Source organism: Apteryx rowi, unplaced genomic scaffold, assembly GCF_003343035.1.
Source record: "Apteryx rowi isolate R43461 unplaced genomic scaffold, aptRow1 scaffold_140, whole genome shotgun sequence".
Taxonomy (NCBI): Eukaryota; Metazoa; Chordata; class Aves; order Apterygiformes; family Apterygidae; genus Apteryx; species Apteryx rowi.
The window spans coordinates 1,394,634-1,410,580 of NW_020447642.1; the positions used below are offsets into that span (position 1 = coordinate 1,394,634).

Consider the following 15,947-nt stretch of genomic DNA (forward strand, 5'->3'; position numbering starts at 1 on the left):
TGGCACATGGCATACGTCTTGGCATGTATCCCAGCACGCATCCTGGCACATGGCATGCATCCTGGCATGTATCCCAGCACACATCCCAGCACATGACGTGCATCTCGGCACATGGCATGCATCCTGGCACGTATTCCAGCACGCATCCTGGCACAGGGTGTGCATCCTGGCACATATCCCAGCACGTGTCCCAGCACAGAGCACACATCCCGACATGCATCCTGGCCTCTATCCCAGCTCCCCGTGCCGCAGGTCACAGCAAACTCGAACTCATGCTCCTTTCTCTTCCTTTCCTGTAGTCCCCCACGTCCCGCAGCACCGCCGAGGACAGGCAGACACGGCACAGATGCGGCACGGATGCGGCACAGCCAGCCTCCCCCGCGGTCTTGCCTTGGGAGAGCTCCTAGGGGCTATACAAACCACGGACTTCCAGGATCGCCAGCTCCTGCGAGTCTCATGGTTCATCCGGGCCGCAGCGCAGATCTGTGCATCCCTCGCGGCCCCTGCTCCGCTCCGGCGCCGACGGGAAGCAGCGCTGGAGGCCAGGGCTGGGTGAGCCCCACCGGCCCCCACCTGCAATAAGGAGAAAACCCTCCTTTTGGCCCCGGCTGGAGCGATGCCCGGCAGAGCGTGCCGGCACTGGGGAGGGGCTCCCGGGGGGAAGAGAGGAGCTTCTGGGAACACGGAGTTCAGCGTTCCCGATTTAGCAGGATCCCATGAAACATGGCATGGGCCCTCCGGGGATTCGCACGCATGCCCCAGCTGGCCGCGTCGCTCCCGCTAAATTGGGATCCTCCGGGATGTAAAGGCACAGAACAGCCTTGTTGCCGTAGCATCCCGAAACCTTTCGGGGCCGAGCTCCTTCCCGGCCCCCGGGAAGCCAAGCCTATGGTCCGGTTTTGCCGAGCACACGCTCTCGTCACGCTGCCCCCTTCGCCGGGGTCTATTCGGATCTACGTGCTCGCGCACAAGAACCATCGCCCACGTCGCTACCCCTCTTTGGGGAGAAACACCCCGTTTTGTGATCCTTGCCTGAGCCGAGCCAGCATCTTCACTGCACAATTTACTCCCAATTACAGAATCCGGAAACGGAGTTTTGCCCAGAGGCTAGCGAATTAGCAGCAAAATGCCCCGCGCCACTGGGTTTTTCATCCTAAATAACCAGGAAGAACGGAAGAAATCCTGGAAACAGCTTCACGGTGGCCTTTGCATCCCAAAGCACTCCAGGGAAGCGATCGATGGGAAAAATATCCCAGCGTTAGGGAGGCTCCTGAACGTGCATTTGCATCAGTCGTGCCCATGGAAAGGCGCCCGCGGGGGTGGCAGGGCGCAGCCGGCTTTTCCCGGGGCGAAGCGGGAGCCCCGGCAGCGCCGGCTGCGGCGCAGTCTGGAAGCACGTGGATTTACCCCCATTCTTCCTAACTAAACAAGTTGGATAAAGTGCCAGAAAATGAACTATTCCCACCTTTTCCTGGGCTCCCGTGCCCCAGGCAGGGGGGCACCGGCCACCAGCCCTCCGTTTCTGGCCATCCAGAACCCGCTTTTCCCAGGCTCCCGGGGAAACGCGCTCCCGGTGGGACAGGTCTAGTGCGAGAAGAGCAGGGAGAGGAGAAGCCCGCGAGAGCAGACGGGCGCAGGCGCGACCCCTCTCGCACGCTGCCTTTCCGGCCGGCAGCCCCGGGGGGGGGGGGGTGAAGGTCACCCATACTAATTCAGCCCAGAATTTAATTCGGGGCGTAAGAGAGGCCAAAGAGTTGGAAAAACTCAGCTTCAGTAGCTGCTGCCAAAAGATGAGGAGAAAAAGCAACGCAGCCTTAAACGTTCATTTTTGACATTAAAATCGAATGCAAATTTTCATTCAAATGAATTCTGCAACATTTACAGTTGACATTTTCCAAATGTTAGATTTTTTGCTTTGAAATGTTTTCCAAAAAAAAAAACCCCAAACCAAAAAAAACCTTTTTAAGTTTTAAAGAGAAGTCCTTTCTTAAAGCAGTAAATCTGAAAAGACAACGCTTCTGCTGCAGGTGCCGGGTAGCGGCGGTGCAGGCACCGGGGGGCCGCAGGGCCTTTCCGCGGGGGGCGGCCGCTTTCCCGCGGGGGGGACGGCCGCTTTCCTTGCTGCTGTAAGCCAAAGCCCCCGTTCAGCCGCTCCGGCTGCTGAATCCCGTGAAGAGGGAGCTCGGTTGCAGCACTAAGCCTTCTGCCGTGCAAGTTAAGGCGACTAAAGAAACACCCGGAGACCGGCGCTCCCTGCGGACGGTTCGCCTCCGAGCATCGCGCAGAGACATGCGGCGGCCGTAGGGACACGGCTCTGCCCGGGGCAGCAAGCAGCCCCGGCTGCAGCTCCCCTCTCCGAGGAGATGCACGAAATCCAATGGGAAATTACATTATATAGGAACAAGTCCCCGGGGACTCCTGAACTTAGCTTTAGATGGAGGCAGGGAAATAGTTTAGATGCGACCCCGTACGTCGTGACCCCACTTTACTCCTCCTCGTACGGTTTTCTTCACATTTACGGATTAGCCGAGCGAGTTAATGGCCCGGATCTCACTAAAAGCAGCCTTGCAAACAAATATTGCAGCATCGCGTAATGGTCTCTCTGCAATCTGCTTCACGTTCAGCAAGGAAATCGCCTTAACGCGCGTAATCCCCGGGGGCAGCGGCAAAGCCGTCCTGCAGGAGCAGCAGCAGCGTGCCGGCGCTCCAAGCCGAGCGCCTCGGCTGCGGCACGGGACGGGCTCCGCGCCAGAGTCCTGCGGACGCTTCCCACCTAGGCAGCCTAACAGAGCAATGCCAGAGTGACTAATCAACCTGAAATTTAAAGTTTAAAAGCCTATTTTTGGAGTCGGGCTCACACTAAAATGCGACATAAATTCACATTGTAAGACAAAAGGCTTTTTGTGATATAAAAAAATTATTTCTGGGCTAAGATAAAGCAAGAGAGATGGCAGAGGAAAAGGAGGATTCCTTTAAAGACATCAGCATGGGGTGAGAGGAGGAAGCAATCTGCAGCCCCACCTGTGGAAGCAGCTGCGGCGTTATTTGCAGTAAATGGAGTCAGTTATCTAGTGGTGTTGTACCAGTTATTATTTTTATTTGAGGAAAATTAAAACTCGGGGAAAAACTCAAACATGCTACTCAATGTGGTAACATGCTGCAGCGTAAGAGATTGCCTTCGCAGCACGGGCTTTCCCTGCAAACAAGCTGCTTCAAAATCCACAACTACAAAAAATTCAATAATCCAAATCATCCCCCTTTTTTTCCCCCCCTCTCCCCCCCATGAGAAACATTTTGGTTTCATTCTTCAATCCGTTTTTCCCCCGGTTATCTCACACTGCAGCGGGGCTGCTTCTGGTTCGTTTTCCCCGAAGGCAGATCCCAGCCGCCCTTGGGGGTCTCGCGGCGAAGCTGGGGGCCCCCGGCCGAAGCAGGTCAGCGACTCGCGGATGCGGCTGCTTCAGGGGCCGCACGGACGTCGTGTGCTGCCAAAAACTAGGAAAGGAGGACCAGCCCCCCCAACGACGTCTGCTCGAGACCCCGCGCCACGTGTGACGCCCCGCTGCCCAAAGGCAGCCCCGGGCTGCCGGAGCTGGCCCGCGGCGCGCCGCCGGCACGGGAGAGCCAGGCCAGACCACTAGCCCACGAGAAGCCCGCGTCCTGCGGTGAGACGCCTTCCACCCAGGCTTCCGTGACCTTACCAAAACCCTCGCTGCGAAACCTAGCGCCAACCACCTTCCGGTGTAGTCGGCGCTTCGCATCCCTCGGAAGCCTCGAAATCGCGACCCACTAAATACCGTCAGATAAACAGGATTTCTGAAAGGACTCAACTGCAGAGCGCCAGGAGCAAGAAATCCACCGCAAAACCACCGCAAACTACAGCTCCATGCTGAGCAGGTTTGGAGGAGGGCAGAGCGTCCCCAGCGCCCCGGGAACCGCCGCCGGCGGGGGCCATCAGCGGGCGGCTTCTTCCCAGCGACTTCCAACGCAGAGCCTAGGAAAGGCCGTGCTCGGGCACCCCGGGGGTCGCCGATTTCGCTATACGCGCTCTCAGGAACAAGTTACGCACGTTCACCATAGCACGTCACACTACGCTGCCAGCGTAGCGGCGTGTCCCGTGTCCCAGCCGGCCAGCGAGCGCCGGCCCCGCAGGGACGGCCCGAGGGCGGCCTGCGGCAAGCAGGCACGGCTGCCGCAAAGCCGCTTAACCCGGAATGGCCTGCCCCTTTATAAAGTAGTTTCCACGTGAAAACCCTAAAAAATAAAAATAAATAAAGTCACACAAGTGTTCAAACATAATATTTTTATTTGTGGATAAAAATTAAGGCTCACAGTACTTTATCATTTCACAAGCAGAAAAATGTTAAAAATTGAGAATGACGGGGAATACCCCCCAATACAAATTCCTCTAACCGCTGACATGTTTTACTGAAGACTTGAGGTGAACAATTGTACAGGGCAGCTACAGTTATTAGTTTGTAAACTATGTGCTAAATATGCTTTTGAAGAAATGCGAACAGAGTCCTAATTCTCTCTCCACTTTTGGCTGTTCTGTACACACGGATTCCATAAAAAAACACTCAAGAACTGCTGGGATGATAACGTCAACCTTCCTAAGAATAACCAAACACTTCTAAAATGCATGGCACAGCTGTTAAATCAGGGGAAAGATATTTAAAGACCACAAATTTTATTTCAGTAAGACATATTTTGTTTATAGTGCAATCGTTTATGACTAAATGTTTCAGTATTTACCTTTCTGGCTTAAAGCAAAACAAAACCCAAGCGTACGTTCCTGAAGAGCACAGGAATTGTTATCAAGCTCCATTTCATTAAAAACATGAAAGCAACCAACATGATTAAAGATGTTAAAAGCGTATGTCAAACTTCAGCATACACACTGTATACAGGTATTATACCTATAGCGAAGATGCAACTCTGAAAGTAGGACTTCCGAGTATGCAACATGCAGTGAATATAAGAAAACCTGCCCAGGTATATCTTGAGGTTGCAGTCAGGAGGTACAGGTATTATAAGCCCCTGAATGCTACGGACGTGACGTTGTGCAAGTTTTCTTGCAACTTATGTCCTAACTATGAGACTGTATACTGCATATTCATTTACACGGAGGCCAACTATGAGTGTCTCATTAGAGTCAAAAACAGAGTTTTGGGTTTAAGAGGTGCTCCAAATTCTTTAGATTTTTCTTTTTTTTTTTTTCAGTAATTCCTCCTTCCATTTTGCCTACTCGTTCTCAAGGTAACAGACAAACTGATGGCAGCAGCAGCAGCAGCAATAGCAAGCCGACTTACAGTAAGCAACAACTGCTATAACATTAAAAGGCTGAAGTATTTCTGCATCTCACCAAAAAGATTTAATTCTTGTGGTCGCACCATTTACGTACAAGTATCAACACAGTCATGAAAACAACTATCCTCAGCTTTTTCTGACAAAAACTAAAATGTACTATAAAGACATAATTTAATTAGGGAGCTTTCTTATGAATTAAATTACATTAAAAATCCAATTTGTTTTCAACAGAACCCATGCTGTAATAGATTCTGCCCCAGCAAGCAACGGTTTGTAGGGTTTTTGACTGACGGTTTCTAACAGATCACAGTTCAGTAATAAAATAACATTTATATAAATAATACTTCACTTACGAAGCAAAGAGCTCAAAGGGGCTATAATGGATGTGTTAGAACTACTGCCCTCATTTCATAAATGAGACAAGTGAGATACACATAGATTAAAGTTCATTTACCCAAGATACCACATCCGCTAGGAGCAGAGCTAAAACCAGAAGGCAGTTTTTCCTAAATCCAGATTATGTGCTCCGGCCACTAGTCTGCTGCCCTCCTGTACATCTATGTTGCCAAAAAAGCAGCAGAGGGCTATAACATGCCATCTCCTTCCCCAACTGAAAGACAGCTTCCTAGTGACGTAAGCAAAAGTATAAATTTAAACAAGTTAGCCATATCCTATAAACAAAAGTGAAACTAAATTTCCGTAATATAAGTGCAAGTAGTAAATGTAAAAACAATAAAAAAGTGTGCAATCAAAAGAATATAGAATAAACATTTTCAACCATTATTCCAGTTCACAAATCTATATAAGTGGAAATATAGGTAGCTACAGCCATAAAACACACCATGTTATTGAACAAACAGTTTAAAACAAGTATCTCACCCCCATGAAACAATTTGGCAGCTGAACAAAATGCAACTGTTTAGAAAGTGGCTAAAACGATAAACCTGGGTATATAATTAAGGTTATAACAGCACAAGTAGCCTGTAGGTACCCAGCAAGCTGCTTGGGTCCAAATCCAAATGTTATGGAAATTTTACTTCCAAAGACTGCAACTGTAGGACATTCTCAAAATTCCTAGGTGGATGGAAATAGCTGGCCTTTGCCTGAAGATATCAGAAAAAGAACAGGTGTCCAAAGGAACCACATCTCTCCTCTCAAATTATTGCTTACTTAACTAAACAGCGGAATACAAATGACTGAAGGAATCTACGTTGATGGGTTAAGTCCGCTCTGACACCATGATTCCACACTAAATGACTGTAATGTTTAAAAGCTAAGTACAATACATAGAAAAGTTCTTCCTGCAAAAGCCATGTGTAGAAAACAGACTGTTATCAGCAAAACAAGAGCACACAGGCAGCAGGCTGTGAAGGGACTACTGCATAAGCACCGAAAACAGAAAGAGGATTCACAGATCCAGTAGCTCTGGTGTAACAGCTTTTCCAATTTCACTCCCATTTTGACTCTTCCACCAGAATCCCCCAGAGCACACACGGACACTTCATCGCCTGCAATCTGACCTACGTATACGTGCGTAAGCGTATACTGAAGATCAGTAAGTGCATACACGTCTGTGACCAACAAACACCTCCCAAGCGATGCAAGCGGGAGCGAGCGCAGAAAGGCGGCAGAGGGGCGTTTCACAGCGCTCTAGCACTGCTCCGCCGGAACGCGGCGTTATTGCCAGGGCTGACACGTCAAACAGCAATAGAACAGGCTTAACAATACACAACGGATACACATTAATTCCACAACTCAACGGTGCCCACCACTCCATTTGGCAAAATATTTATTTATAATAAATCTGTCCAAAAGCAGTTGGTCACATAAAGTATTCATTTTACATTTTTAGGCTGTAACAATGATTTTGGTAGAAGTAAATAAACTGTCTCTTTTTACATGGTGTACAAAAACAAAGAGACGTTGAAATGACGGTTAACAATAAGACACATGAAAATGGGAAGAATCAGTAAGACAAAGGCAAAAGCAATAGGAATCTGTCTGCGCACAGGCAACGCTGCCATGATTATTTACCCGTACAAATCCTCAGCCCTACTTAGTTATCCCCAACACAGCTCTTAACTGCAGATTTATGCTCCAGGAGAGGAATCAGATGGGATGTAGCAGCTCCAGTCACTCTTTTCACAGTACTGCATGTCAACACTGGGAATGGTTTCTGATATGATTTAAACTGCACACAGTACTTTAATAGAAAAAAGTTAATTACTCCCACTCTGTAGTTCCTGGTGGTTTTGATGTCAAGTCATACATCACCCGAGAAATGCCAGGAATCTTCTTAATCTCTGCCACCATTTTTAACACAACCTATTGTGAAAAATCAAACCAAAGCATGTGAAAACAGACCTGATGAAAACTATCCTAGAAAAGAATAAATAAATTTATTCATACTAATGTTGTTTTTATATAGCAGAGAAAAAGCCTATAGTTATTAGCATGTAGCTACCAATTAATAAATAAAAACAATTTAAAACACCTAGCTTCACGATCTCTGAAGTTATATTTCGGACTTGCTGATTTCTGGGACTGATAATAAAACAGGGCGTCGATTGCAATACATTTCTCTTAAGGCAGCAGCTCTTCAACTTCAAAACTGTTTTATAAAAGTTCAGCAGGAATAATAGGCTGGCATGCTTTATCATCAACCATTTTCACAGACATTTCTCAGGCCAGCATCCCCAGTTAACCCACAATCAAACACAAAACAGCCCAAGTGAAGTGGTGAACTTTTAAAACGAAAAAGGGAGCTCTAAAGGTTGAGAAAATAATTCACAGAAAGAAAAATGTCCAAGGCAAAGAGTTTCCATTGACAGTTCTGCAGAGTTCACATCAACTAATTTTAGCAGGAGTCCTTCTAGACGAGATGGGGAATTACACAGTACTTTGCTGATCCTTAACAACAGTAAGTTCAGCTTCCTTAAAAATTTCACAACTTGCAGATGTGGAACTGCAGGTTCCACATGACACAGTTTTATAGCGTAAGTTAGACAATGCATTGCTCACCGGGGGGGGGCGGTTAATGAAGTATGACTATTTTTCCCCATAAATACAGGTGTTTTCCACAGCCTCTGCTATTTTATTATCACATTATTGTCTAGTCTTAAAATTAACGTTTTGCCTCTTGAATGAGTTTTGTGCAAACTTCAAGAGCAAATGAATCCTAATTTTATATAATGAAATAGTTTACATGGTAACATAACCTTGAACCATCTCTTTAAATCGTCAGGCTGCCTTAAAAGTAGAAGGCTTAACAGTTACATACAGCTACAAAACAATGCTGATACGATTTTCAAGTATGCAGAAAAACAGAGTCAATTCTGTTGTTCTCGCATACTACATTTCAATAGATCCAAAGTACTCAAAATTGTGGACATTGACAAAGTTTCAAGAAAAAGTGCCTAAACTTGAGCTCCCAAGTCCTTTCAGACATTTTAATTGAAAATAGCAGGCTTTGAGATGTTCCAATAAAATCAGATGTGGGGATCAGCAGCAATTCTGAAAGTCAGGACATCCAATTACCTATGGACGTAACTTTAAAACCTCAGAAATGTTTGTGGTTTGGGGTGTTTGTTTTGCTTTGTTTTAAAATCAATGGTATTTTAGATTAACTCTACTGGAAAGCATTTTTTTCTCTCCCCTTAAGACTGTCATACCCATCAGAAAACACTGCCAGCTTCTCATTTTATTACACATTTTCCCCAAAAAACAATACATTCCTCCTAACCAATACAGTGAAAAAGAGACAAAAAAAAGATTATATTAAGATCAAATTCAAGACACAAGTAATCAAGAAAGGGGGAATAAAACTGTAACAAGTCTTCCACAATGACAGATCATGTTAAAAAGAACAAATATGAAGATTCGTATTACCTCTTCTGGCACCTCATTACCAGGAGTTGCTGCAATACCAGTCATGAAATCGCTAGTAATAAAAGTTCGAATAACCACAGATCTTTGACAGGAAGGTTGCTTCTGTAGGGGATCTCGATCAAAATGTAACGGTGTCAGAATTATTGGCATCTGGCTAATTTTTCCGGCATAACCTTCAGAAAAACAGCAGTACAACTGCTTAGCTTTTGTTTTTAAACACTGACATGATAAAGTTTTATGGAGTTTCCCACCCATACTTGAAATGATATACTGAGGACTATATTTACACAGATAACCTGCAGCTGAAGCATATTCTGGGAACTTTTTCGCTACTACTGCTACACCTCGGAAGAACACACTGGTTATACAGTTATACGATTATTGGTCTATGCAGTCAAACTACTCAAATCGCCACTTGCAGTAATCTTCATCATTCATGCGCACGCAGAACAAAACCAGACAATCTCTCAATTCCTGTAATTCACTGATCGCAATTTAAGATCTACTTTCCTTCCCACATAATACAATCATGGGATTTCATCTATCCCAGTATCAAGCCCAATACTCAGTCACATAAAAACACATCTTTGGGATACTTCCAGTCTTCATAAGTGAAACCAAGATGACAATGAATCTCTTGGTAGGGCAATTTAACTGTTAATTATTTTCACTGTTACTTCCAGAGAAAGTGTCTCGGTCTCTTCGACATATTTAAAAGAAAGCTCTTAACTATCTGAATTGCTGGGGGTTGTTTAGGCAACTCCAGACCGTTATCTCAAGTTTTTTATTATTATTATTATTATTTTTAAATATGTCTTTCTGAAAACCAATATACAGAACCTCAAATTTCACTGTTTAAATTATTTAGAAGTTTGAGACTCAGGTATGGCAAACTGCAGAACCACTGTAGCACTGACACAGTCTCACCCCTCTGCTCCCACTAGCTTGAGCTTTTGGTGCAAGGTGAACAGTAAGAGTACAGGGAGTCATTTCATCAAACGGTAACTCAAGGCTTAGTTTTGGGAGCAATTCATTCACTCAAAGGTAAGTGTCACCAAAGGTCAGTGAGACTGAAACCTACAGTTTTACAAACACTGACAGTGTTATCCTAAGCATTTTGAGGCTATTTTTCTACAAATTACAGTAACACAGCCTTGCAAACAGAATATGTATTTTCAGAGAGAGATATACTTTATAACAAAATATAAGCCAAAAAAAAGGAAAACCTTGCACCTTGTAACTACTACATTCCCAGACTCATTCTGTGTAACCTGTCACAGAGAATTGAGTATTCCCTGGATTTCAAGGGTTTAAAGTATTACTGTGTGCTAGCTTGAAGGGGTTCAGTTTACAAATACAGCTTTTACTTTAAATTCAAAAATATGAAAGCACTTTGGTCACAGATAGTGAGCATCATCATCATTAGAAACTTTGTATATGGGCTCCTTTACACACACACACACAACCTTTGAAAATGCATCAAGTTTCTTTACATAATTTATTTACTTCAGGTAAATATTGATGACTCACAGCATCATGGGAGAGAAGTAATTTTGCTGATTTTCAGCAGGCTAACAGTACTTCTGGCACAATCTTACACTGCAGTGCTATATCTTACCTCCGAGCTGTGCCAAGTGTCAAAAATAAACCTTAATCCATACCAGAGGAAGGTATTATCTAAGAGTGGAAGGTACTATGGGAAAAACTTTTAGCTAATTATGAGGCGTCATTACCCTGTCATGAGAAAGACGTTATTTTCAGGTGCTTTGTGAAGAACTAAAAAGTTAAAACCCTAAAATCAATTCTGCTAGCAGAAAGTCTAGCAACTCCTGTCTTTCAGCTATCAGACTCTGGAACTTTAAGAAAAGGCTCTTGCCTGTCATCTCATTAAAGTAATAACTTTCTGGAGATATCCAAGAGCCATGTTATAGATTCTAGCTTGACCACTATAACTATATCCAGTTAGGTTTGCAGGAATCTAATCTATGGGAGAAGGCTAAATACCTACCAGACTCCCTGAGAATATTGTGAGCCTCAAAATCAGCTTGACGTAAAGTGCTGAGGACTCCTGTTGTCAGGAAAGTGGGTGTGACGTCTGTAGGAGGTTCTTTGACTGGTGGACCGAACACATACACAACTCTGCAAAACAGACCAGATAGTAGAAAAACATTTTGTGTACCTGGAATAGAGCAGGTTGCCTAAAGACTGCGTCTTCAGTGTTGCAGTGAAGATAATGGAACCAGAAAAAAAAAAAAAAAACACGAAAGCATAATATTTGATTTTGCTCCTTATTCAATAACTAGAACTTTATGTAATTTAATGCATATATTCTATAAACATAACAGACTTGTATTAGCTTTGGAAGTCAAATGTATTAATTTATTTTGGTTTCCTAGAGACTAGCAATAGCCTCAATGTCACTTATTCAAAAGAATAATCCTTTAAAAAACAGAAATGCCAACTCAGTGGTATCACAGAGGGTGTTTTTTTTTAATTTTACTTTGATTTCAGTTAAAGTTAAGATTGTTCTAAGAAAGTTACTTAATAAATGCTTACAATTTCTATCTTCTCTCCTATGGGGAAACCACCAAAAGTATCATTAAATAAAATACTCCTCATTGTTTAGGAATAGCTGTACTTTCATCACAGGCCATTAACACTGATTTATAACATCCATAATAAACTTCCAAATTCAAATTAGTCACATCGGCTTTATCTTTTTAATCTCATTCACTGTGTTTTATACATTGTGGAACAAAAAACAAAGTATAATATCGTCTGACTAGCCTCACACAAAGGCTTTTATTTACTATGACAAATTCATACGAGTTACTTAAAAGTCTGTAGACACAAACCAAGAATACTTGTCTAAAATCCAAAGCAGGAAAATATGCAAGCTTTACATTCCAGCTTTTTGTTTGTAATATAAAGTCTGCAAGCACAGTCGGGCAGAAGACCAACTATTTCAGTGCACTCCTCAAACTGCCAGCGTCCCTCTAAACACCAATGAAGCATTCCGAGACACACATCCCAGGACGACAGAACTCCTGGAGAGGTGGTATAATCAGGAGAGTAGTATTAAAACTACAAATAGGTTAAAGAAGATAGCAATGCTGTAAATCAAACACACGCTTTCAAATTGCACAAGCAATCCTGATTTCAGGCCTTTTGCTCCATTTTACACAGTTTGAAGGAGTATCTTGCAATACAAGATTTCACATCAAGAACGCTACCTGTTTCAATAGGCATCACTTATGCTGTAGAAGTAACTTTCGCTATAAGGAGTTATAAACAGTTTTGTCAGAGCAAGTCTACAGCCAGGCAAGGAGGATATCCATTCTCCAGAATGGCATCCAAATTCCCACAGCTTCCAACATCTCTCTCAACCTCCAAAATAACTTCTAGCAGTATAAAACCTTGTTTTGATCTCAAAGAAACTTCAGCTGCTGGAAAAATGATGCAGCCAAATAACCAGAGGATGCACTCTATTCACAAGAGAGCTCAGTTAAGGTGACATTGTCTTGCTTTGGAAATTTTCTTTGTGCCATTAGAGCTAATAGTTCCCTGTAATCACCTTTTTTGACACAAAACAGGAAAAACACTACATGACGTCATAGCTCATTAACAGGCTCAGAACCTTTCAGATACCACTTTGCTTAGGTCGCACTGGATTTTGTCTGATCAAGTGCTCATTATGAGGAGACAGGCTATCAAATTATTTTTCAAGTTAGCAACTCCAGAAATAAATCTAAATGTTGATGTGTTGTGTGTTTGTAACCACTGTATAATACCTGTCCAGCATATAAAAAAGTTATACCATAGATTAAATACAAGATGCTTAGAATGCACAGGCATTACATTCCATACATTAAGTAGATCATTAGAAATAAAGATATTCAATACTGAACAGAGAGTACTTACCTGTTTATATTGTGGCACATGCGTGGTATGAGTCTGGCAAGAAACATAAGAGACTCCCAGTGTGGAGTGTCTTTACTAGAGATCCCGCAAACATAGCTATATGAACGACAGTCGCCCTAGAAAAAAGTAAAAATAAAATAAAATTTAACTTGAAATTTGCTGCCAAAATAATTCACAATAGTTTCCTGTTCGTCTTGTAAGCTGCAAATTACAGAACCATACTTTGCGTCAATATTTAACGACACTAATCTGTTGAAGTCTGTATGCTTAGAGATATCAACTGAAGAGGGAAAAACAAATAAACAAACAACCCCTCCCCCCCCCCAAATTAGAAGTAAGATCTCCCCTGAGCTAACAAGAGTGTATGAAAGAACAGGAAAGCTTTCGGAATGGATATGCATAAGGTTCCCAGAGGACAGCACTCGATGGTGCCCTCAAATTATCAATAAATAACCTGAAGAGGGCAAGTGACAAAGCATCTTCCTGACTACTCAGGAGAGCATTAAGTTATTGTATGTAATCCCATGAAAATGCCAGCTCAGTGTTTAGTGAATACAAATGAAAAATATGAAATTCAAAGGACAACCCACAAAAGTTCCCACAGCATTAGAAAAGGACTGAAAGGAAAGAAAACAATATGCCACTGTGAAGATCCAAATGTTCCCATATCCTGAGTAATTTGCATTTCTCTGGTTCCTTTCCTCTCAAGGATAAGAATAGAGTACAAAGTACAGGAAAGGGCAACAGGGACGATTCAAATGTAGAAAGTAGCTTTTTTGACTGACTTAGACTGGGACTCTTCATCCTTGAAAGGGGCAAGAAGATTACAGCAAAGGTCTACAAGATCATGCATGCCATGAAGAAACTGCCTATGACAGAAGTGACCAGCACTATTCAGCCTCAATTATTTCAGGTGACTTGATGTCCTCAAATATGATACCTGGCATTTACTCAAGTGTGCTTTCAGATGTCTTGAGACCTTTGCACTACCAGAAGTGACAAATGAAAATAACATGGTTAGCACAGTCTTTTGAAGTTCATTTTCTCGAGCCAAGCCCCTGATTTTTACTCTTACAGTACTGATTCTATGTTTAATTACAGCCTGCCAAACTGCTAGGAAGAGATTTAACATCCCTAGAATGAATCTGTTTACCTGCACTCCCACAGTTTTGATTGGTAACAAGAAGGCATTCAGTGAATGTAGGCTTGTAATCTGCATCAGCTTCTCCTGGTCTTCTTCAGTCGTGCACGCTTTGACCCTTTGCAACAAAGTATGTGGCTGTGCAATGATGCAGAAAAATAACTTTTAATTAAAATAAAGCCCCCCAACCACTCAAACAAAACTTATACAATGCAAAAAAAAAGACTGTTTAACCTGCTGGTTGCTTAGATTTAGTCCACATTTACACCTTTAAACTATTTACAAAATACCTTTCACTAAATAACTAAATTTGAGCAAAATCAGTTTTATGTGGTTAGGCTGCACGTACTTTAAGCTGAAGCTCTCCAAGGTAAGAGGTGAAGATTTTCTATGTTTGTTCTCTCTTTCACACAGCCATATTTTAACATTGTTTGTTTCAGATACAGAATAAATCAATATCCTGCTATGATACACTGCAATTAAACGTGCTTTAAAGGAAACATCTGCAAATACTCCCCTTTGTAGCCTGCTGACGATGAGGAGCACTGTATGCTTCAGTGCTTCTTCAAAAAGCTTTGGAAGTCGTTTTGAACTTATGACTCAGCAGGTCTTTGCTAAGGACTTTCCAGCCCCCTTCAGCTCAGCCTGAGTGAGCTCGAGGTAATCATGATGGTCATAACAGTTAAGAGACTGAAAATTTAAACACTAGGGATCAAGCACTTCAGGGTTTTGTTTATGACATTTGGCAAGCTAGGAATTCTCACTCTTGCACTTTCATCTAGGCACTCTGGGACTGTTAGTACATCCAGTTCTAGAAAGTTACAATTATTTCAGGAAGCAACAATCTTTTTTGCTGATACTACATGATTTGAATATCTCCAGAAAACCTCATCTGTACAAAGTTTTTGGTTTTTTTTTTTAATTCATTTACTATTTGAAAAGTATATAAACTCCCACTTCCTAAAAGTCAGCCAACACTTGCAACTGAATATGGCTCCAAATATTTTACTGTACTATGGAGAATGCCTTCAAGTGAATTGTACTGGAATGCATTACTCCTTAAAGAGCACACACAAATAGTTTTAAACTTTTAGCAGTTTAAACCTCATTACAATCCACTACAAAACGTTCATACTACTTTCATGCTTTTTAGAATCTGGTAATATTACTACCTTTTTAACACTTGCAGAAAAGTCTGCAACTATTTTCAAAATATTGTTCGTTTCAGGAAAGTCTTTGCACACATAAGGTTCTTCAGCACATATCACTCTGATTGCTAGACCAGGACCTGCAATGCCAAGATAAAAAAACATATTAAAAAACATGAAAGCAGACATTCATCTAAAAAAACATAACAGTGATGAACCTGCAGTTCCAGATGCTAAGTATGGTTTGCTCTGCCATTGTACCTATAGTTAAATTGTCTTAGCACTGTACAAGACAAAAATATACAAGCAAATTATTCTGAAGCACTATTTCTGGTCAGTAGATATAAACATTAATTATCTATATCTTAAACTGGCTGGTTGTTTAAAGCAGCAGTTAGTGATGATGAAATTCTGCCATCCTTCTTGCCTTTACTAGGCAATGTGGATGAAAGAGTTATAACATACCATTGAATCTTCACTGTTTTCAAAGACCCCTGAAGGCTGTTTGACCTTTTAACTACTTAAGACAAAAGTACATG

General features: G+C 42.7%; 1 protein-coding gene across 5 annotated transcripts in view; it reads right to left on the reverse strand.

Annotated features, from left to right (window-relative positions):
* Positions 1-4,288: 4,288 nt before the first annotated feature.
* The window catches only part of GMPS (guanine monophosphate synthase), a 34,798-nt gene continuing 23,139 nt past the window's right edge, over positions 4,289-15,947 (reverse strand). For 3 of the 5 annotated variants that reach the window (XM_026057715.1, XM_026057716.1, XM_026057717.1), the window contains 6 exons: positions 15,433-15,548; positions 14,273-14,398; positions 13,120-13,235; positions 11,207-11,337; positions 9,199-9,371; positions 7,121-7,635 (listed from right to left, as the gene is read on the reverse strand). In XM_026057715.1, the coding sequence (XP_025913500.1) occupies positions 7,534-7,635; positions 9,199-9,371; positions 11,207-11,337; positions 13,120-13,235; positions 14,273-14,398; positions 15,433-15,548 (764 nt within the window). In that variant the 3' untranslated portion in view covers positions 7,121-7,533. Of the gene's footprint in view, positions 7,636-9,198; positions 9,372-11,206; positions 11,338-12,053; positions 12,246-13,119; positions 13,236-14,272; positions 14,399-15,432; positions 15,549-15,947 lie in introns of those variants that run through there. The other 2 variants (XM_026057714.1, XR_003252174.1) reach the window with 2 other exon arrangements.